This window comes from Barbatula barbatula, assembly GCF_947034865.1.
Source record: "Barbatula barbatula genome assembly, chromosome: 5".
Taxonomy (NCBI): domain Eukaryota; kingdom Metazoa; phylum Chordata; class Actinopteri; order Cypriniformes; family Nemacheilidae; genus Barbatula; species Barbatula barbatula.
In genome coordinates, this window is record NC_136769.1 from 22483810 (window position 1) to 22506975 (window position 23166).

At 39.1% G+C, this 23166-nt stretch overlaps 4 protein-coding genes across 5 annotated transcripts in view; 1 reads left to right on the forward strand and 3 right to left on the reverse strand.

The window, feature by feature from the left end:
* Positions 1-3538: 3538 nt before the first annotated feature.
* anks4b (ankyrin repeat and sterile alpha motif domain containing 4B) lies at positions 3539-7576 on the reverse strand. Its single transcript, XM_079455565.1, has 2 exons — positions 7311-7576; positions 3539-4782 (listed from the first exon to the last, which is right to left on the reverse strand). The coding sequence occupies exons 1-2, from the start codon at positions 7469-7471 to the stop codon at positions 3678-3680; spliced, it is 1266 nt and encodes a 421-aa protein (XP_079311691.1). The 5' UTR covers positions 7472-7576; the 3' UTR covers positions 3539-3677.
* Positions 7577-8429: 853 nt separating this feature from the next.
* slc25a17l (solute carrier family 25 member 17-like) lies at positions 8430-12922 on the forward strand. 2 transcript variants are annotated; one of them, XR_013786665.1, is made up of 11 exons: positions 8430-8710; positions 8816-8876; positions 9298-9364; positions 9451-9599; positions 9726-9842; positions 10044-10189; positions 10266-10361; positions 10471-10553; positions 11051-11172; positions 11260-12395; positions 12484-12922. XR_013786665.1 is itself a non-coding variant. In XM_079456560.1 (10 exons), the coding sequence occupies exons 1-10, from the start codon at positions 8636-8638 to the stop codon at positions 11331-11333; spliced, it is 990 nt and encodes a 329-aa protein (XP_079312686.1). In that variant the 5' UTR covers positions 8430-8635; the 3' UTR covers positions 11334-12922. The 2 variants fall into 2 exon arrangements, 1 of the variants encoding a protein (XP_079312686.1); XM_079456560.1 differs by having other exon boundaries at positions 11260-12922.
* On the reverse strand, positions 12561-17088 carry dxo (decapping exoribonuclease). Its single transcript, XM_079456559.1, has 6 exons — positions 16356-17088; positions 15987-16213; positions 15687-15906; positions 13761-13896; positions 13575-13669; positions 12561-13471 (listed from the first exon to the last, which is right to left on the reverse strand). Exons 1-6 carry the CDS (start codon positions 16760-16762, stop codon positions 13342-13344), a joined length of 1215 nt encoding a protein of 404 aa, XP_079312685.1. The 5' UTR covers positions 16763-17088; the 3' UTR covers positions 12561-13341.
* Positions 17089-17735: 647 nt separating this feature from the next.
* Positions 17736-23166, reverse strand: part of pitpnc1a (phosphatidylinositol transfer protein cytoplasmic 1a) — a 48727-nt gene continuing 43296 nt past the window's right edge. The window contains exons 6-9 of the mRNA XM_079456569.1: positions 21269-21364; positions 20019-20174; positions 19271-19334; positions 17736-19016 (exon numbers count right to left, since the gene is read on the reverse strand). Coding sequence (XP_079312695.1) covers positions 18703-19016; positions 19271-19334; positions 20019-20174; positions 21269-21364 — 630 coding nt within the window. The 3' untranslated portion in view covers positions 17736-18702. The remainder of the gene's footprint in view (positions 19017-19270; positions 19335-20018; positions 20175-21268; positions 21365-23166) is intronic.

Below are 23166 nucleotides of genomic sequence, written 5' to 3' on the forward strand. Positions count from 1 at the left end.
GGGGTCTATTGCAGTTTGATTTTAATTCTCATTGGCATCAGCATTCTGGAGACCATCTTTGTGAGTTTTTTAATGGCTAAAGGAAAGCAGATTCAGAGTTCAGAAACATCTGTGGAGTCCACACCTGCTGTTACTGGTGACTATTAAACATATCAACGCTGTCTTTCCAAACCCTGGGATGTCCAAATTCATTGTTATCAGGAAATGGATAAACTCTGCACTTTTTAAATAATTAAAAGCTGTCAAAGTTGACAAGCAGTTTTAAATACTTTGTATTGATTAGATATGACAAACATAAAGAGTGAATAATAATAATAAGTTACGGCAAAAAAGTAAACATGGCAAAATGTGGAAATAGAAGGTTTTAGAAACTAAACATATATGACTACAACAACCATTTCTTCTGTTTCTAAAGTAAGATTTGTTTAATTCATAAATTTATTGGTAATGCACAAAAATTTTTTAAGTTCAAGTTCCAGTTTTCATCTGATCACGAAATACAGTACATAGATCATTTTAATGTAAAAGACACCGTTCAGAAGCACCTGTTTCAGTTTCTTCATTTAAATTCACACACTCTATATGATGTTTGTTTAGGATTTTGATTCAGTTGTATTTTGTCAGGCCTGTATGGTCCGGCTGTCATGGGGATTCTTGTCCTAATATGGGCAGTCATGGTCTAATGGTTAGATAGTTGGACTTGTAACCAGATCACAGGTCACAGATTTGTGCAGGACGGAACTGATTGAGGTGTTTCAAAGGATTAAGGAAACATATTTCTAAACAACAGTTAAAACATACAGTACTATACATTCTACTATACTTTCTTAGGGTCAAATTATGGTCAATATGAATCTCTCGGTCTGATGATATATGACTAAAACAATTAGAGAATGAATCTAGAGACCAGTTTTTTTGTTGCCTTCACAGATTCTGTAAAAGACTTTAACTGCACATCAGATCCAGCGTCAGACAGGAATGACAACCAGTCTAATGTCCAAGTGAACCCTTACACTGCAGCAGATGAGAACCCAGCGGAGAGAAGATGTCGGTACTGGACCAGAGCGGCCCGGATAGTAGATGTTGTTGCACTGATCCTTTACATAATCACCATTTTGGTGTTTCTAGTAATCATTTATAACACTTGGTTGAAGGCAGGAGTGACATCAAAAGTGTGACATCATTCCTAAGATGCACAAGGCATAACTTTTTTGCATGGTTCATAATGATCATTTAAAAAATATGGATAGCATGTTTATTCTTTTTCACTTATATATACATGCTTTACCCTTAACAGTGAGCTGTGACATTATACGTAAACAAACACTGAAAAAGAAAGTTTAATAAAAATTACATTAATGAAATGTAGTTATATTATGTATAAAGCAGTGCTTTTATCCTATTAGGTAAATTCTACAAGTTATTATTTTTCCGTGTGTATAATTATAGTCAAATGACCAAATACTACTTTTTCAATGCATACTGTAATTATACAGGTATATATTTAATTCCTGTTATTGAATCGTTTGTTTATTGTCTATTATTATTATCATTACATTCTAGATTTACTTCTCAACAATATTAATGTTATTGTTTTGTTAAATTAGTCAATCACGTTTGTATGTTGATTGAAATAAGACAAATATTGCTATGGTGAAATGTTCAAACAGCAGCAATAAAATGTTATTATTTAAAAGCATTGCAGTTGAATTTTACAGAACACGCGTGCTTTTCTTCTCTTCAACTACAAAGCAATTTTCATTTATTTATTATATTATAGCCTCCTTTGTGTTGTTGTTGGTAAGTGTGGTGTACTGTACAATGTTACTGCTGTTGGTTTTCTCCACCTCAAATGTTTGGTAGACGTTTTTTGTTGGGCTTGTCTGTATCATTCACTGCTGCAGATGTCAGCCGGGTCGTTTTCAATTGCCGAGCATCCGTCCATCGCAGATCAATCCTTCCTTGTCAATCTATATGACCTGCATCTAAAAGTCATTGAAGAGGTTAGAATGAACATTCACACCGTGACAAATGTTCATATCTTGCGGCACTTAATGGAAAGAGTTTTTCTATTTTTTTTCAAAAGGAATATGAGATCGCAATCTTGAACGCCTTCAACACGCTTTTTGATCATCTGGTAATTTCGTAAAAAATGTGGTTGACTATGTCAGACATGTCAGACAAGAGGCTTTCTGTGTTTTTAAATGGAACATGTTGATTCTCTGTTCAGCTGTTTCTGGATCACATTACTGTCGAGAGAGCTGAGGAGAGGATCAAGGACATAAAGAAAGAACTTCCCAGTCTGGAGGTGAGCTGCCCCTCAAAAACATTAAAGTGGTTTGTCTGGTGTAACTTTACTTTAGGTAAACAAACACCTTGACTTAAAAAAAAAGTTATGAGAAACTTTATAAATACAATGAATAAAATCATGAAGCATGCAAAGGTCTGTATTATTCTGATTTCCCAGAGGATCGTTCTTGAAGAAGAGAAGAAGATGAATTACTACACTGGCCTGTTTACTGAGGTAAGGATCATTCTGAGTGTTTTTTTCAATATACCGATGGCACTCATAATCTTGTTTTGAAATGCAGGTCATCGTTCAGACACAAGAAGCTTGCTCTGAAGAGGATGAGATCTTTGAGGAAACACAGGCTCAGTTTACAAACCAAATACCAACTGTAATCCCACTCTCATTCATTAATGGTGATCTGTGAGACAATTCATGTGATGGAATGATCCGTTTTCATGCTAGTGTCAACAGGCTGCTCTTGAAAAGTTGCATCAGGATTCTCAAACCATCCCAAATGAGAGCCAAAGGAGTTCTGCACTGTTTAAGGGCAGGACCAGTTCTGCACTGAGGAGGGACGACAGCAAGGGAGGAGGAGAGGACATTCAAGACGAGCTCATGGAGGAGACAGCACCGAATATCATGACAGAATACAGAACTGAAACAGTGACGGAGTCCAAAATGAAAAAGTGAATGAATGCTGCACTGAATGAGGACAAATATTGTTATGAATGCTTTTAGTGATCAAAGGCAAACCACATTTATTTGCAACTAATTTGTTTAATTTGTCGTCTCTCTTTGAAGGACCTGTGGCTGTGTCTCATGTCTGAGATGTTGGAGTTAATCATTTGTCTGTTTTCCAGTTCAGATGGTCTCAGTCCATCTCTTAAATTCACTATAAAGTTATCAGCAATGTACTGTACCCCTGTCTCTTTTGTCTGTGTATTATTTTGCATTAATACCACGGGGCTGTTGAATGCTTCAGTCTGATTGGCTGACCAATGTTCGACTTGATTTTTCACAATGAAGTTCCAGATTTGTCAACCGTATTATAGCTCCATATCACTGTGCCATGTTGAACTGCATCAGGTTATACTGTAGCCTGCTGTCCACCACTGAACAACACAAAATGACAAATCCCATTGTCTGAGAAGAAATAACTATTAATATTTATGGACAGCAATGAACAAGGGTGAAAGCGCAGCACAGTAAGGCAAAATGTTTCTACGATGATAAAAAACAAACTGCGTAGACATTATTACCTGGTGTTTTATTCTGTAAAGCCAATAAAATAAATCACAGAATCACAGATAGTCAGCTATAAGCAGAGACAACAACAACCAAACTGTAAAAGAATCACAACAGTGAGAAATCATGCAACATGTTTTAATTAAAGGAAAGAGTCCTTCATAACATCAGATCTCTCCAGGACAGCCTTCCTGCGAGCCACTGCCTCCAAAATCTTTTTGCGTGGCCCGAGTTGGATGCGGATGCTCTTAAGATCATCATCTGAGCAGAGCATGAGAGCGTCGAGATCCAGCTGCTCACGACTGAACACGGGAGCAAAGTCCATCAGACAGATAGAAGCCAAGAACGAATCCAATTGTGACGTCTCGTCTTCCTCATCCAGACCGATCTCCTCTTCATTCCAAGGAAGTTCTGAATCCTCCTCAAAACCCTCTATCCCCTCCTCCAAAGTCTCGAACACCTCCTGGCGAATGAGGAAGCCCAGGTCTTCTGTATCACCGCTAGGGAGATCCTCCGGTTCAATGCCCATTTCCCTGGAGAAGTTCCTGCGGAAAACCATTTTCCCGAGACCGGGCCTTTCGAAAATAGACTTGACCTGACTGGCCCCCTCTTCCTCATTTTCAAAACCTTCCTCTTCGTCCTCATCGTTTTCATCTTGCTCATTGAAGACGTCAACAAAACCCGGCTTCTCCTTGGAGCCGCTATCCTGTTTGACGAAAATCACATTGTCGTCCCCCTGTCTGCTCACAGTCCCCTTGTCTTTTTTCCCAAACTTGCGTTGGAGGGTTCCCTTGATAGTTGCTCTGACAGAGCCGTTGTTGTCTGACGTGATGAGTTTGGAGAACTGTTCGCTGTTCAAGCTGTTTATGGTACCTGCGGTTGAAGAGGCTAAACCGGCTTCAGAGACGGAGCCGCGGTACATCTTATCCATCTTGTTCTGGTGTTTCTTCTTAACACGTTCGCACTGCTTCACCCTGCGCTCGGCGTCTTTGGTGGCCTGCTCCTTCAGACGAGCTACCTTTTTGGCATTCTGGCTCGTCTGTCTGGACGCGGCACCATCTAGGAACCGGACACAGTCCATGTGGTCTCGAGAGGCGGCGACGTCCATCGGTGTGTGGAAGTCATTGTCCAGAGCGAAGAGGTTAGCGCCGAAGTTTACCAAGAAGCTGAGGATCTGCATGTGACTGTTGGCTGCTGCGTGATGTAGGGGTGTGTTCCCCCAGATGTCACTCTTGTCTGGATCCCCCCTACAGGACATAGAGCACATAGAGGACATGTTACACAAATAACGGTTATTGTATAGATTCATATATACAGTAGCCTACCTCACAAACAGGCAAGTGCAATCATCGACTTAGTATGTTATGTGTTCTAAAGAAAAAAAATACGATATTCGTAAGAAGATATTTGAGAACTTTCTAAGAAAGGTTTGAGACTCACACTTTCTTACGAACTTCCCATAATATATCTTAAGAACAGTCTTAACAGTTTCGTGAATCTGGCCCCAGATATCCTATAGACCACTTTGCAAGAGGAACTGGTCCAGAAGCACTTCTCAAGTTTCTGATTTTTATTTACTTATTAGTAGTGGATTTTAGATATATATGTGTATAATTAAATCTTAAAGATGTTTCTTTAGCATTTGAAGTTGTCTATACACATTCGGTTGGTTGTATTTTGTTCAAACGTTTGTGTAGTGTTAAAGAACTGAAACAGGAAGTTCTTCTGGACCAGTGTTGAACCAGCGTTGCTAACGTCATCAAAAGAGGCCTGTAATTCAACCAGAGCACTCTAGCAACTCCATAGCAACCACCAAAAAAATGTAATCGCTCAAAGGAGATTTCATTTGAGTTGTCCTATTTTATAACACACTTTCTTCCTCCAGCCTCATTATTCATAAGGATCAACCAGAGGTCATAAACATCAGCAAAAGTTAATCTGTAACTTGTCGTAAAATGAAAGTCCACTGGTAAACCCATAAAAAGTCAGATTTCAATATCTGCTGTACAAGAGTTTATCAAACTGAACAGCATCTGTTCATGAAGGGATGACATGCAACATGACAAAGCCTCTCTGAGTACCCATAACATAACACATCCATTATACACGACTTTTAACAAACACATGTGACAGCAGTCTATACCTTTTAAAATGGTGATTGGTACAGTCATAGCAATCACTGCCTATTAATTCACAATATCAACTCATGATGCTAGCAATAGATGGTAGCAATAGATGAACTGTGGAAGGATAAAGAGGTCCATTGTTCCATATTTTCATAATTCATTTGCTTGATTAAACGCTTGGCTTTAGCTCTTGGGATTTTACGAATGATGTAAATGGAAAATTAGCAACAGGAAGACACAAAGAGGTCAGAAACACAGATAAACCTAGCTGGGTCATTCTCATGAAACCACAGAAACATCAGGTCAGCAAAAAGATTTTAAGTGTAGAACATATAATTGGGTAACAAAAAATGATCATAATAAACATAACTGTGTTCTCTACCTTACGCAAAGCATTATTTTAACATAGGAGTGAATTATTTATGTATGTTTTGCTTTTTCTCCTGAAATTCTCATTACTATACTGGGAACGGATTTATGCATTATGTGTCTATAATAAATATTATTTTAATTTTAAAATAGTAAATGTTCTTCTTTATCTTCTCAAATGACAAAGAAATACATTGAAAGAATATTCGTATATAAAAAATGAACGAACAGTGGGAAAAGAAGTGTCCATTAGGCCTCCTTATAACCCTTTTAAAATGCAGTTTAAACACACGCAAAGAGGATTACATTAAAGGGATAGTTCACCCAAATGTAAAAATGTTGTCATCATTTACCCTCATGTTGTTCTAAACCTGTATAAATGTCTTTGTTCTGCTGGACACAAAGGTAGATGTCTGGAAGAATGTCGGTAACCGAACAGATCTCATCCTCCATTTACTGACGTAGGGAAAATAAACACTATGCGAGTCAATGGGAGATGAGATCTGTTACTGACATTCTTCCAAATATCCTCCTCGGTGTTCAGCAGAACAAAGACATTTATACAGGTTTAGAACAACATGAGCGTAAATGATGACAACATTTTTACATTTGGGTGAACTATCACTTCAAGTTTGATTGACTTTATATTTTAAAAGCGTAATATTTTCTTTTTTCACTCTCATTACGGATACAGGAAGTTTTCTTATGTATAATGTCCTATTAAAATATAATGTATGATTAATGAAACTTGCTTACACCAAGGTGACTTATCCTTTTTTTAGCAAAACATGGGATTGACAGTTTAATGGTTACGGTAATGAGATTTTTTTAGGCTTCTTATGTAACAAATGTAAACAATTGTGTTCAGCTGTTTGAAAAAGTTTGAAATGAAAACACTTTTAAACACAGCAAACCTTGTGTTTAAAGAATCAGAATGAAATGAGCTGATGCGAGTGTTTATAAAACAATCATGTTTATGTTAAACACAAAAACAATCTTATAAGAAACAGCTATAGAAATAAAACCACCTTAAGGATTGTAAAACTGGTCTGGACTGGAAAATCATTCGTCAGATGTGAAATATGTAGCTCGTAAAAGGATTGAGACAGTTTCGATATAGTTTAATTTAGATAAAACTCACAAGGCACCTATTATTGTAATTTTATTGCAACGATTGCCATTTTTGTAGCTTTAATGCTATGAATATTATAGAAATAGCTATATGCATGTTTAGTAAAGAAATGTTTATTGAATAGTTCAAACTGGTTTATTGAGCTCACCCTCTACTGCATATGAGCTGAAGAGCCTCAATATGTCCGTGGTAAGCCGCCCAGAGAGTGGGTGTCATGCCATCTTCATCCGGGGTGTTCAGATCCTTTCTGGTGGCTTCTTTCAAAAGATCCAAATAACCATCAATGGCTGCTTTGTGGTATCTTGACATGGTTGTGAAAACAAGAACAAAATATACATGTGAAATGTCTGACACGAATCACCAGAGGACCATCCTGTAGACCTCTTTCTTTCTCTGCCTGTGTGTTTGAGGGAGGAGAAAAATTCACTGCACGGACACAGCGTCACTGTAAGTGTCATAAACCAAAGTCCAGTGTGTGTTTGTTATCAACGATGGGTTACCAGATGTGAACAAAATCTTCAAATGTCAGGTCTTATGATCTAGCAATAGCCAGCTTTGCCATGATGTTTTATTCGCATTTGTTTCAGTTACTCATCAAGTCACTTAAAGCAAAGTCATTTGATCACGATTAGCCAAACATAGCATGAGATATCACTGAGAATCACCTTTTATTCTAATGGGCGTGGCTTAAGGTCAGGTACGCCACAGAGGTCTAAATAAAACGTCCTACATTTAAATTTTCATACAAGGGATTAACGTGTCATATATGAAGCCAGTGATGGAACATGTGCTATTTGATATAATACTGCGACTGTTCAATGATCGCAGCTGCTGAACTCGAGTACGCGCCTTTAGTATTCCATGTTGCAAATTTAACCAATATGGATCACGTGGTTAAAATGAAGTTAAAGCACAGTTACCTAAAGCCAGCATTAGGGATATCTGCACCGTTATTAGCAAATAAGCCAAACGAATGCGAGACAAGAGTGTGTAGGGTAGGCTCATCCCCCATTGACTCCCGTGCTATTTATTTCCCCTACTGTGGCACTAAATGGGGGGTGAGATCTGTTCGGTCGCTCACATTCTTCCAAATATCCTCCTTTGCGTTCAGCAACGATCTGAGGGTGAATAAATGATGGCAGAATTTTGGTGTGAACTATAAATATTTGTTCAAGTCTAACCATCGATGCCTGGAGCCTAAACGACAAACATCCCCCCAAAATTCCAAAGGTTGACGTTAAAACCCATTCCTGCATGTCCACGTGTAACCTCTAGGGGCGGTATGGAGCCGCGCGAGTCAAACAAGAGTCAGCGCGAAGAAGAGACGGACTCATCCGAATGCGGATGTTTAGCAATACAACGTGAATGTCTGCATGCGGAAGGCGTTTGGCTTTAATCGTGTCGTGTCGCGGGGATCTGGAGTCGCACTGATCGGGTTGATAGGAGCGAATAAACATCTTAAATAAATGAAAGATGTCAGACAGCAGTAGCAGTTCAGTCGGCCTGCTGTCATATGAAACACTGGTGCATGCTGTGGCAGGTGCAATTGTGAGGACACGCCGGCTTAAATCATCACGGATGGGGTCTTTCTCGTCTGTTTAAGATGTGTGTCTGTGATGTTTGGTGAATAACAGTCTTGTTATTGATCTACAGGGCAGTGTTACAGCGATGAGTGTGTTTTATCCTCTGGACACAGCCAGAATCAGACTTCAGGGTGAGTTCATATCCTCATATGTCCTCCTCGATTTATGCCATAAAGAGCTTATTTTCCCAATATATTTTATTTAGACTATATTTCGTACTTTTCACACTTATTTATTTTCTTTTATCATTTACTTTAATATTATTTTGCCATCTTTATTATGAACTTCCTTTATTAATAAGGATACCCATATGGGTACCCTTATTAATAAAGGAAGTTCATAATATATTTATATATATGAAAATGTGTTTGAATGATTATCACATTTTCAAGTCATTTTTCTGCTAAATGATTTGTATATAAATCCTTGCTGTATTTGCTCTTCGGTTATATAATAAAGAATTGTCTTGTCCTCTTACAAGTACAGTAGGCCTACACTTACTGTCCAACATGCCCATAATGCGCTTATGTCATTTCCCTGCATCTGTTTCAGTGGACGAAAGCCGGAAGGCTATGTCCACTCCCATTATTCTGGCTGAGATCGCGAAAGAGGAGGGCATGTGAGTACTCTATCCGTCGTGCAGACCCTTGTTACCCTGAATAAGATGCGGTACCTTTGAAAGCCTCTGATGTCTGCGTGTTTCAGATTGTCTCTCTATCGCGGCTGGTTTCCTGTCATTTCTAGCCTGTGCTGCTCTAACTTCGTCTACTTCTACACATTCAACACCCTGAAGAAAGTCATGGTGTCTGACAGATCCAGACCTGGCAAAGATCTGCTCATGGGCTTCGTATCAGGTATTGACTCGAGTATTTCAACTGGTTGCATTACACTTTGGTGTAAGCGGCTGAGTAATAAAACGCAGTCATTGTAAACACAATGGGATCCACTTTTCATCATCCTTCATTTATTTCTTCTTTAAGGAGCTGTTAACGTGCTTCTCACGACTCCCATGTGGGTGGTCAACACGCGGCTGAAGCTCCAGGGGGCTAAGTTCAGGAATGAGGACCTCCATCAGACCCACTATAAGGGCATATTTGGTCAGAACCCCTTAAACACTCATTGATGTGTTAAGGTATAGACTGTTGTTGAGCATAAATGAACCAGTTCCTTACAGTTCGATTCATCTTTTGGCCCTTTGGGTTATGTGAACACTGTTCCATTTAATAAGAAACTAAAGCAATAGCAACACAAATGTTTTATGGTCAGACAAACTTTATTTGTATGTGTTCCTTCAAAAGATGCCTTCTCCCAGATAATAGCCAGTGAGGGAGTGGGGACTCTGTGGAACGGGACGCTACCATCTCTTGTGCTGGTGTTCAACCCCGCAGTTCAGTTCATGTTCTATGAGGCTCTGAAAAGGAAAGCGGGACATGGAGGCAGGAAGGTTTGGAAAAGGTTCTTGTTTTTGTAACTAGTGACCTATTGTATGGTCTATAACACTGAAATGTGTTTATGTGCAGATATCATCACTCCAGATTTTTCTTATTGGTGCCATGGCTAAAGCTATTGCAACAACCGCAACATATCCACTGCAGACGGTTCAGGCCATACTGCGGGTAAACAAACACAGTCTGTCATCAACATTATATAATAAACGTGGCGTAGATATTAAAGTAAACCATATTTTTTGGCTGTGTGAAATGTGTCCCGTTGCTTCCTGAACAGTTTGGCCAGTACAAATCGGATGGAAAAGGAGGTCTGCTGGGCAGCCTGAGGAACGTGGTGTATTTACTAATGGACCGACTCAAGTAAGACTTTCTGTATCGTTGTAGTTTAATGACATTGTGAAATATATTTGTATCAGCTGGGTCTTTTCTAAAGAGGGGAAGAATAGATGTCAAGTATGCTGGTAAACCCGAGCACCGTTTCAGTCGGACTCTCTGTAGACCTTGAATCTGCTGATCTTGACTTTTTCCGGGATTAATCATACAGCTGTATCTGTCTTTTATCAATTTGATCAAACTAAATTGTCTTTGAAGTATGCAATACTACTGTAAAGGTACTCTAGATTAATATGAGATTGACAGAAACGTGTGTGGTCACATTCGGCCTAAATTCCGCTTCAGCAACTATAACACTTTTATTACGTGAATACCACATATTAAACATATGTTAAGGATATTAGAATCCAAATGTATTAATATCCATTTTTAATTAAGGTAACTGTAAGGGAATGTTGCTATGCTACAGTTATAATGTACTGTTGGTGATATGCTAATATGGTTTATACATGATTCTGTCACAGGAGACATGGACTGTTGGGTTTATATAAAGGTTTAGAGGCGAAGCTCCTGCAGACAGTGTTGACGGCAGCGCTCATGTTTGTGATCTATGAGAAGATAACCGCTGCCACGTTCAGACTCATGGGTATGCACGAGAAACTCAATCATTGAGATACAGAGCCATGTCAACTACTGAGAGACTAAATACTTCCTCTCTAACACACACCCTCAGGAGGAGCTCCATATATCCCATCACCCACCACTCTACTAACACAGGTTTATGTAATACGGCCTCGGCCATGGTAACATGACATCGGTTAGTACAGTCACGTTAATTGTTTGCCTAAATACTGAAGCCATGGAGGTGGTTATGAACTTTTAATAGCCGTCTCAAAAGCGTTCATATTTTCATTATAAATTTGAGTCTGAATGTAAAACTTCTTAGTGCCAAAAGGCAACATTAGCTTTACAGCAAACATCATTTAATGGTCATTTAAACTCAAAGCTGAAGATAATAGCGTTGGGTGGTGTTTATGAAAGGGCTTGCCAGGCAGAACACATTTTCACATGGAAAATGTTCTTTAATGATTTACGTCTGTCCTGTCTGATTGGATTGACTTAATTTATTTGTTTTTAGTTGTGTTTCTCAAACTTATCAGATCCAAGTACCGCCTGATGGCTGCCATAGAAAAATCATCTGAATAAACATGACAAGTAATAGTAGAGCTGTGAATCTTCCCCCAATTCTAATGTATTATTAATAATACAAACACTTTTTTTTCAACCAAAGAACATGTTTTTCAAGTTGGTCACAAGTAATAGTGGACACAAAACACTTGTCTGAAGTGCAGGCTGGGCATCGGTTCTGACGATTTAATTCTGATTCACAATGATTATAGATTTAATACAAATCCTATAGATATTATTAAAAAAGATCAGTAAATATCACATTGCAATGGTGAATTACAAAAATGAAATGACGGGCCACAAACCTGTATATTACACTTTAAACACACTTGGGTGCATTGAAACGGAACAGTCTTTTATGTGAAGGTGATGTTAAATTCGACGACACACCCGCATCCGCCATGTTTATGAAGCAATGAATGAACGATTCTTTGCCCAGCCCTAAGTGCACAGTAAACAGGACTCTGTAAATTACTTTTAAGGGGGACTTTTTAACTTTGTGGGGACTTGCAGAAATATTCTAATACAAATAATATTTAACACAGAAGATAAATATACGTAACAGTAAACGAAAAGAGAACAGCTGTAGAACAGAGACTTTACTGTATCGGCGCGTCAACTAAATCACAATGTGCGTTTTACTGATTTAACCTCAAGTAGACGCGGACTGTATTAAAAATTGCACATAGGCTACAAGAGATGTATTCCGTATTTATCAATCATGTGTTAAACATTTGACATTGTATTTAAAACACGAAAGGAATTTCAGTGTTTCAGTTCCTGTCGTGGTACGCGGACTACAGTTTGAGAACCACTGTGTTCATGTCAATTAGCTAACAAAATGTTACATTGTTTTACTTAATTGTACATTTTATTTTTAATTCACTCAATGACACATATATGAAGACACAATTGTAATTTGGCATAACTTAGTCTTAAAAACACAGGGCTCAGCACTGAAGCAATGTGAATTTCTCATCATCATACTTGCCTTAAATTTCTGATTGAAACTGGTGTCACTATAAAACTGGTTGGTCCAACTTGGACCACACAGAATACAATCTTTAAACTAAAATGGTTTACATACTTCAACCGCAAACAAGACTGTTCTTTGTTTCTTTTATTTGTATAAATTTGCTATTTACATGACTGGAAAATGTTTTCATGTTTAAATCACGTTACAAGGACAAAGCTAATAAAAGTGGATTAAAAAATATTGTTGGGTTTCATATGATATCATGGCGTCATTCGTGAAACGCAGGAATGTGGCATGTATAAATCAAATCTAATGTACATGAACTACATAGCAAATCGAATGTTTGCATTTAAATCAATGGTTCATGCCAGATAGCTTACAAAGTTTATAGAGAAATGCATGCTGCTTGTGTTTCCTATTTTGTAAAAGATACATATAAATGTTTTTTTTGTCAAGGTCATTATAAAAGTTATACGGTAACACTCAACCGAAACAAATCTACAGCTCCACTGTACATTGAAATAAAAGCTGCACCTCAAGAACAAAGCAAAAAACCATTTGTTCCCTCAGAGTCCATCTTTGATTAAACCATCCAACAGTTCTGTAGATATGTTACATCCGGTTCTTGTATACTCCTGTACGATCAGTGCGTTAATGCTGAGATGAGCAGGGACTCCTCAGTTCTTCCACGTACCACTCCGGTATGAAGTTATACTTCGAGTCTTTGTGCACTGTGTAGCTCACATCTCTATAAGGATCCCATGCAAACAGATACACCAACCTGAGAATCAACACATTACATCAGAACAGTAAAAACGAAGAAGATTCTCATGAAAACCATTGTCAGATTTATGGCAGACACAGTTTATGTAGCATGCAAGTACCTTGGGTCATCTTCTTTGACGACTGATTTGACAAAGGACAAGAAATCGCTGCAGAAATTCATACAGACCGTGGGCTTCCAGCAGTTATACTCATTCTATAGAATAAAGATATCTCAGCATTATTAAAGGATTAACTGAAAATATTTCCTGTTTTGAATTGAGTTCTTAAGTTTCCTTTTTAAATACCTTGATCAGTTGTGATATCTTTGAGGTTTGGATTGTCTCCATAGACACCACCACCCCATCATGGTCTCGAAATCCAGCGACTATCTGTGGCACACCAGGAAGAAATGACTGTGCCCACCATTTCAGCAGCTTGAACCTTTCGGAGAAACATTCAAAGAGTGAGAAACATTAAAAACCAAAGATTCCAAATATCTCGACTTGCAGCACTCAAACATTAACCAAAACACCTCATGTGGCATTAAAATAACAATTCACACTCAAACAGGTTATTAATCTGTAGGCCCCAAGCTGCTACTCTCGATACAATGAAAGTTAATGGTCTTTACGTTTCAAAACAGACCAATAAAAACAATCGAAACATTAAAGCAACTGAATGACTCAAATTTATTTCACTTTATATTCAAATATATCACAGCAAAATGACACTGAATATTATGCACATGTGCAAATAAGTATAAAGAGCAAAGACAAGTGGCCAATATACATGGAAGACATTGGTCACAAAACTACAGTGCCCTCCACTATTATTGGCACCCTTGGTAAATATGAGGCTGTAAAAATAAATATGCATTGTTTCTCCTTTTGATCTTTTATTTAAAAAATCAACAATATTCCAACATTTCATTCAAGTAAAACAATTTGAAGTGGGGGGAATGTCACATTATGAAAAACATATATATGTCTGAAGAGGTTCGAGAACATATCGAAAGTCATCCAAGTCCATTACTTCATAGAGAAGATCCTGCAAATGCTGTTGCTCCCTCTTGTTCAGTTCATCCCTCTCATGTTCTATAGTGTTCAGATCAGGGAACTGGGATGGCTTTGGCAGGATCTTGATTTTGCGTTCAGTGACAAAGTTTTGTTGATTTTGATGTTTGTTTTGAACCAGTGTGCTGATGGAAGATCTAACCACGACCCATAATACTATTTCTAGCGGAGCAAGTCAGGTTTAGATTTCTTTATTGGTTTGCATTTGATATAAAACATGACGCCATGTATCTGATCAAGAAGTCCATGACCACTGGATTAAAGGAGGTCCGCAAAAATAAAGATCTGGTGGTATATTTAACCGTGGACATGGGGCATTTTTTCTCCCTGTGTGCACCAAACCGATCTTGTGTTATTGCTGGCAAAAAAACTCTTTCATTTCATATGGCCATAGAGCCCAGTCCTCCCTGAAGGTCCAGTATGGATAAGATTAATATGGTGAAGTTTGTTTTGGCACGAGAGCAGAAGATTTGTTTCTTGAACAGTGTCCCAAACAACTTGATGGACAAGTTTTCCTTTATTTTATCAGATTTTCAACATCTTCAGTCCATCAAAACGTCTTGATCATTGCCTTGATGTTGGAAATGGGCATTTTTATTGTTTCAACCATTTCCTTTCAAATCCACTTTCTATTCCGTGTAGCTCAACAATCTTTTGCTGCACATCAGAACTATTCTTTGGTTTTATCCATTGTGATGAATGATTGAGGGGTTTTGGGCTTTATGTTACTTAGATTTATTCTTCCGTGCAACAAGAAGTCATGACTGGACACCATCATGTTTCTAATCCCCTTTGTGTGCTCAGAAAATGTAAACATTAATGGAAATATACATGGGAGACATTACTCACAAGAATTTCTAAGGGTGCCATTACTTGTGACCAGTGTGTATAAGAGAAAATTGTTTTTCATAATGTGATATTCCCCCCACTTCAAATAGTTGTACTTATATTAAACGTTGGAATTTTGTAAAATCTTTTATTTCAATAAAATATCAAAAAGAGAAACAATGCAGATTTATTTTTACAGCCTTCTTTGCTCATATTTACCAAGGGTGCTAATAATAGTGGAGGGCACTGTATGATACGGAGTCACAAAACAATGCATCCGGACTTTAGTTTTACGCTGCTTTCAGTGTTGGCCAGTTATGGAAGTCACACCTGTGAAAGTTGCTGCGCTGTTTCGGGGTGCTGATCTCTGCCGAGGTCTTGAGCTCCACATAACAGGCCGGAGCCGGGGGAGCGTCAGCGTCTGTAACCCGACAGTCCACTTCTCCAGAGAAGAGCAGCTTGTGGTCGGCTAGACGCGTCTGTACCACCGTGCAAAACGCCTCGTTTGTGTTCACCACTCCTCCGGGGTCTGGGCTGCCGGCCGCATCATCTTAAAACAACACGGTCAATAAGATGCTCACATCACCACGCAAACAGTCCGACAGTACAGAACGGTAGATCTCCTCAAACCTGCGCAAATGTATTGCTCAAATTTGTAACCCCAGTACATCATCTCCTCATGACGCTCCGAGCGGTTCTCCCTGTCTAAACGCGCGGCCTCCGTTTCCACCTCGCTGATGTAGACGGTGCCTCCAAACTTGGACGCGGCCAGCAGCCATCCCTCACGAGTCTCGTATGGGGTGGTCAGCACCTTGGTTAAGTGTCCCCTCCATGTCACGAAGTCCACACCTAAAACACTGCAAAAAACATGCAAGTGGACACATATTATGAAACGAATAGAAACAAAACAGTCTTCCATCAATGATTCATAAGATGTCTCCATTACTTTCATCCGGGGATACGGTAGAATACGGCGTGTTGTGTGTAATAGAACCATACCGGCTGGATGAGGAGGTCTGGTCTCTGTTTTGGATCTTATCTCTGTTTGCCAGGATCCACTTCAGCAGGTGGTCAAGTCTTTCTTTCACTCCATCATCTCTTTTAACGAAACGATCAGTGTAGCCATCCCTCAAGTTGAACTCTGGGCGTTTTCTGGGCGGAACATAATATCTAATCTGTCTGTGATCATTGAAGAAGTTCCTGCGAGAGTCCAGGGAGAAGCAGCCCACCTCCACGGGCTGTTTGTACACGGGGAAGTTCCTCTCATACATCTGTTTGTGTGTGTTCAGAGTCGCGGCAGCTCCGTGTCGTTTCTGAGGGTTGTGATCTTCACTGGGCTCTCGCGATCTCTTATAAAAGGACTCATGTTGATCGCTGTGCGGAGCTTTGCGGTAATGTTCAGCCATGGCTGCTCTTTTCTACAGACGTGCGTTTAAGACGACCACCATGAACACGACGCGGCGTATTAACGCATATTTCTTCTTCGGCTAAAGCACAAACAAGAGTAACGTCGCCGAATCTGTTATCGGTCTGCCTTCATTGTTTTTTGTGTGTTTCTCGATCGCGGTAATGATGTATTTGTTTAAATAACACTAACACTGTACTGTAAATAACATCCTTAATCACGCCTAAACATTGCAAACGGAAAGTTCCGTGTTAGCGTTTCACGAGCGCGAACAACAACGGAAACACGTTCAAAATAAAAGTCGCTTTAAAATACGCCACACGTTCCAAAATAAAAGCTCTCTACAAAGGTTTACAGGCGCTTGCTCCTGAACTACAAAAGGTATGTTTAAGTGCCAAAAATATATGCAATTAAAATGTACAATACTCCTAGATTAAACTTTGACAGGTAGGTTCATAAAACACAAATTTGAGGTCACTGCAAAATAAAACTTTGGATATGTTTTTATCGTCTTATGGTTATCGTTTTATGTCAGACTGACAAACACAACGGCTCAAAACTGTTGTTAGTAATTTAACTAAGAATTAAACTCATTTCAGTAGGCGACTTATTAATAAAAGCCCCGAAAATAAGGTTCATTAATCTTTTAATTTATCTCTTGCTGTAGAACAATTTGTACTCATAATGGCGAGTGCATTTCAGCTTCTTAAACATTGGAGAATTAAATTCGGAAATAAAATTACAAACTCTTTTCAGAGATACTCGTGGGGTAATTTTATACATATTGCAATTAAATATTTACAGAAATAGACTGTTCCCATCAGAGCAGATAACCGGCATTCAGTTCATTATAAATATCCTTAAGCTGCTATGAGGGCTAAACTCATTGAATAATTGAAAATATGAAAACTGCCCCGTTCAGAGCACATAATCAGTATTTCTTGTACACACACAGTTTTAAAATCTTGAGTTTTAGGTTTTAACAACAGTAGTTTTTATTATCTACATTCCCTTTATTTTGACAGTCTTGGTAGAGTCTGAATGAAGTAGAAATCCAAAGAGATATCAAATGCTTTAATTTCACAATGGTAATTGACAACGGCATGATTTCCCAAGATTCGGCATGTGCATTTCTGAATGCTATAGAAAAGAGTGCTAAAGTTCAAAAGAACACACAGTAAGCGTGAACCAGCAAGAATACAAGCAAGAGCTTTTCAATTTACATAGTATACATTGGCCAGCAGCAGCACACATTCCTTAGAGCTTGTTACAACATTCTAATGATCGAGCATTCATTACGGATTTAATTTGCTATTCATGGGAAATAATGCATCACAAAGCAAACCATGAACATATGTAAAGAACAGGATAATCAATGACATGGCAGATGATCCTCAAATGAACAAATATATCATGAAGATAAACTACGGACCAGTGTCACTTTCTAACGTCCATTAACAGACCAAGCATCCAAGTTATAGATCGTAAAGTACATGGGAATGGGATAGGTCAAAGTTAAAGACATGAGCATTGTGGACGCCTATTAACCTTTACATTCCTACAAATATTTACAATACATGTCTATCACAATAGTTTTATTGGGGAATCCAGAAGCCTGAGGAAAGGGTTAACATATCACAACTGCAATATTGACTGAGCAGAATGTACCATTAAATACATCACTACAACAAATCAACAATGGCTGTTAATCCTTCTTCATATTTGACATCAGCAGGAAAAAGGGCTCAGCAGTACAAAAAAGGTCAAAAAGTCAGCTCTGTCCACGACTCCTGAGATAACACTGATCTGTGGGATTGACAGAATGCACTTTATGGCCTATTGGAAATTAACTTTTCGAGGTCACACAGTGTGTGTTTGGGAAATCCCCTGGACATTTAAAGAGAGACTGACTCAACATTATCAAGTAAACGGCACTATAAATCACTCTGGTTGAGGGGAGGTGGAACCCCATGAAAAGAGATTTGGAAGGCGGAAGACAGAGTCTCTCCTCGTTGTGTCTGGCAGAGTCAGGGTTTCTGGAGCAGACTTCTTCCGTGGTCTGTCCTTGGGCACAGAGAGGAAGTCTGGGGCCTCTGTGGACAGCGGCGTTGAAGGAGCACTGGACGGACCACTGCGACCGCAAGCCGGCAGGGGCGTCTCACTGATGGAAATCGCAGGCGGAAAAGTTCCCAGCTTCTTATTGGTGGCTTCCTGAGTGGCTCGTTCATATGATCTCACCTCTTCCATCGTCATGTCTTTAAGAGAATATGTACAAGAAGATTGTATCAAGCCGTTCAAGGTCTTCATGAGAACATCCTGCATTTCTTTCTATTTGTTCTTTCAGTGACTCATGCCATACTAACAAGTTGTGAGATATAGATCACGTGATATTTGTTAGTCATCATGACTCTTGAACAGAGTCGACACACAAAAAAGAATCACTTGTAAAGCAATGAACAGAAAGTTAGGGGAAAGTTTTGTACACGTAAACAGTCAATGCCGAACTTACCAATCCACTCATCAACCCAGGCAAAGGCCTGTCTGTGACCCAGCAACAGCACATCCCGTACCACCTACAGAGACAGAGAAAAGTACAGATATATGGTAACTCTGATTTTGCTTTGAAGAACGTGTTGCTGAATGATCTTTTGGTGCTCCTGGAACAACACTTGCCTAACCCTGAACAAAAGTCATACAATTGATGGACATGATAGCAAGACTAGTTACTGAGAATAAAAAAGCAAGTTAATCCAAGTATTGATGATATCATTGTAAGCAAAAAAGGAGTAATGCAGCCTTCACATGCTCTCATAAATTTTATAATTCCCACTTCTGGTGTCATGATTCCAAGCTGGTTGTGTACGGGTGTCGGAAAGAACGGCTGACGCCAGATTCATGCTTGCGTGTGTCTTGGGAAAACGTTATATGGTAATAATAGTTTTCAACTGTAAATCCTAATTTCACAGTGTATAAAACATACAAAAAGCTTCAAATGGTTATTCATGTATGTAAATATGAACAAGACCATAATAATAATGTAAGGCCCGCCTGTCCATCTCGGGAACTCGGGTATCAAAAATATTTCTCCAACCTCCCAGTAGGTAACGTGATAAATCAGTTTCAAATTAATGTGCAATTTCTTTATATTTTTTATAATTCCGAGAGCACGTGAAGGCAGCATTATAGAGTAGACAGAGTGCAGGGTTAAGACTTTAGGGGGCTCGTCCGAGACATGCATGCGGAAGGGTGGACGTGACCTTGTGCACAAACTGCTCCACGCGTGTCTGCAGTCCCCACACCTCGAACTTGACCGTCACTAGCTTATAGGAGCACATAATGGGGTCCTGAGTGTCTCTCCAGCCCTCCTGCAGCAAACCTCGCGCCGTCTTCTCTGATTTAAAGTGCCGTGGATCCTAAAGTGGGAAAAGCAGGAATGGGAAATGTTCTTGTTGCACCTCAAATACACATTTAGTCACACTCCTCTTTTTTACAACCACAGCATCCAGTGGATAGATCAGATATTTGTGCCAAATAAGATGAAGATGTGGACTCTGATGCACCTATTAGCAAATTCAACTTAAGAAAGATGCTTATATACAGTCAAAAGACTGTAGTGGACTGTTGTGATCGCTTGGTAGTCTCAGAACTGCTCCACATGCAGTTCCACCTCTGCTTTTCATTCGTCAAACAGAAACCGGCATGGATCCTCCGATAGCAGCTGGCTGCTGGCAGAAAAAGATAACGCTGCACTCCTCTAATCCATCTACCCTCCTCTGCAGGAGAAAGTGAAGGCACATGACTGCAGCAGGAACTGTACTGGGGTGATCGCATGTATCCAGTAGAGATCTCAACGGGGTCTCTTTAATAATTCATTGTTGGCTCAAAAATAAACTACAGTCCCTTGTCTTTTTCTTTCTGGGAGAAGCACACTCCGGTACACTTCTATAAACCAAATCCCAACAGCACCAAATACCACATCACCATAACTTAAATTAGAATAATGGAGGACAGTAGGAACATATGGAGCATGATCACGTATTCATTAACCATTACAATCCATATTGAATAGTGTTTTGTTTGTTAATAATTTAGAATTTGAAGGTGGCATAAATATTGTGATATGATATTGCAACACAAAACCTTTTATGGTATGTAACAGATATGTGGCTATAGTTTTGCAATATAATGTCTGTGATTTACATAATTTACAGCTTTCCTGTAGCTCAGTGGTAAGAGCATGGTGTTAACAATGCCAAGGTCGTGGGATCGATCCCAGGGGATTGCATATAGTTAGAAACAAATGTATAAGATAATGCAATGTAAGTCGCTTTGGATAAAAGCATCAAAAGACAATTGACACAAATGTCATTGAAAACTGTATTTCAGTTTTTTTCAAAAATTATTTGTTATTTCACTTATATTAAACCATATGCTGAATCTATCGTATATTTGTATAGCGACTATGATTGAATGAATATTGTTGAATGGTCTTTTTCTCTGCACATACCTCAGACTCCTTATAGTAGCGTTCTGGGATCTCATCGTAGGCAATGTCGATTAGGCACACTTCTGTTTCTTCATCTCGGAGCTCTGTATCAAAAATCTACAGCAGAGTGAGAGAAGATCAAAAATAATACTGACTTGACTACTCACAATCTACTATTAATGCAGTGGGAGTTTGCAAAAAGTCAGACTTTTTCCATTCACTTTGTTGCTGCAATTCAGTTCCTCGGGTCTTGACCCAGGTATCTAAAAAAGGAAATGTCAGCATACCCCTACAGCTGCAAGCTTCACACTGTCCACAGTAAGGAGCTCTCGGTCTGTGTGCATGCGCGAGTCGGCGAGGGTGCACGTACTGCATCAGCTGCCACTCATCTGACTCTAACAAAGACCTTAATGGGTGAGAGAGGTCTCTGTGCATCAAAGGATCAGGTACTTTCACGTAAGAGCTCGGCTCTACTGTTGTCTGGCACCTGTGTGGATTCGTGAATTACATCGCAATTTTCTTCAGACGCTACAGACAGTGAGCTTCAGGGATCATGGGGAGAAATGTATTAAACATCTTGCTTCTCTTGTCCAAATGTAGCCAGAAATGAATAGTGAAAATGAAAGGGAACGAGACAGGGCTAACATGACATGGCAAGTCTTATCAAGAGAGGTGGCGACAAGGATGAAATATGAATTTTCAATATAGTGCGTGCATAATTATTGGATACATTGATTTTTTGGTCATATTATTTCCAGGCACATTTAACCAATTCCTAACCACATCAATCTTAATAATTACCATCAGTTGTGTATATAATCATTTTGAAGTGATATATAATAGTATGCAAAGGCTTGAAGTGAGAAACGCTTTGTAGTAAGGTGTGCAGAATTATAAGGTACTATTTCTTTTACAGGTATAATGAGTCAAAAAAGACATCTAATACAGAACAGTTACTATGAGAATGCCATGCTAGACATTGCAACATTGAGGCGTGACCAACGGGGTGGCAAAATGCTCATTGGGTTAGCAGTCGACAAAAACAAACAAAGAAAACGTACAGTTTAACTGCAATTATGATGAAGAATAAGGTGTGAAACCATTAGAAACCCTTTAGTCTCCAGCCCCACCAGTTTCCAACCTGGAGTCTCCAGAAGTACAAGGTTCTCAGGCTCGATGATAATATACACAATTCATTGTTATTATTAAGACTGATGTGGTTAGGAATTGGTAAAATGTGATAAGAAAATCAATGTATCTAATAATTATGCACGCAGTGTATGTGAGGCATACAGAAGGCATCTTTCTCAAAGCCAATGCACAAAACATGACAATGAACTGTAAAGATACAGCAGTCGTATTTTAAATAACACGCCTGATGCAGCGCAGCCTAATGCATGCTTGGGTTCAGCGGCTAAACTTCAAAACATGAGCGAAATGAAGAACATTAGAAAGGCCTCTCCGACAGAGGAGGCGGAAAAAAGATCAAGGATTTGCGTTTTCTCCTGCAGGTGCTAAAAGACGGGGGATTAAATGTCTCACCTCAGGGAAGATGGTAAGCTCAGGTGCTGCTGCTACACTGAACGTAGCCTGACCATATTGCATGAACTTTCAAGCTTTATGTATTGTATATAATGAAAAGTATATTAAGACCTATGATTGTGAAAGTGCTCACACTAGAGAAAGAAATGAGCTACAAAGGTTTTTATTTTAGTTTATCTAACAGACATTCTAAAAAAGGTTAAGTAAAATATGGTCAAATGGACATCACATGTTCATTCCACTGTTCTATTATGAGAGGTGGAATAGGCTTCAAAGCAGCCAACCTGAAAAGGTCAATTCTGGAAACTTTTTCTGTGTTGTGAACTGTTGAGAGCAGCTACAGAGAGGCAGATGATTACATTGAATCTGTGGGTCAA

Bases quoted from the DNA above. Each gene is read 5' to 3' on its own strand.
- anks4b (XM_079455565.1), bottom strand. From the start codon at position 7,471: ATGTCAAGATACCACAAAGCAGCCATTGATGGTTATTTGGATCTTTTG. The intron at 4,783-7,310 runs GTGAGCTCAATA...TATGTCCTGTAG, and splicing joins CAGCTCATATGCAGTAGAGG to GGGGGATCCAGACAAGAGTG.
- dxo (XM_079456559.1), bottom strand. From the start codon at position 16,762: ATGGCTGAACATTACCGCAAAGCTCCGCACAGCGATCAACATGAGTCC. The intron at 16,214-16,355 runs GTATGGTTCTAT...TGTTTTTTGCAG, and splicing joins CAGACCTCCTCATCCAGCCG to TGTTTTAGGTGTGGACTTCG. The intron at 13,670-13,760 runs GTATTTAAAAAG...TTTATTCTATAG, and splicing joins AGATATCACAACTGATCAAG to AATGAGTATAACTGCTGGAA.
- slc25a17l (XM_079456560.1), top strand. From the start codon at position 8,636: ATGTCAGACAGCAGTAGCAGTTCAGTCGGCCTGCTGTCATATGAAACA. The intron at 9,600-9,725 runs GTATTGACTCGA...TTCTTCTTTAAG, and splicing joins GCTCATGGGCTTCGTATCAG to GAGCTGTTAACGTGCTTCTC. The intron at 10,190-10,265 runs GTTTGGAAAAGG...GTTTATGTGCAG, and splicing joins CGGGACATGGAGGCAGGAAG to ATATCATCACTCCAGATTTT.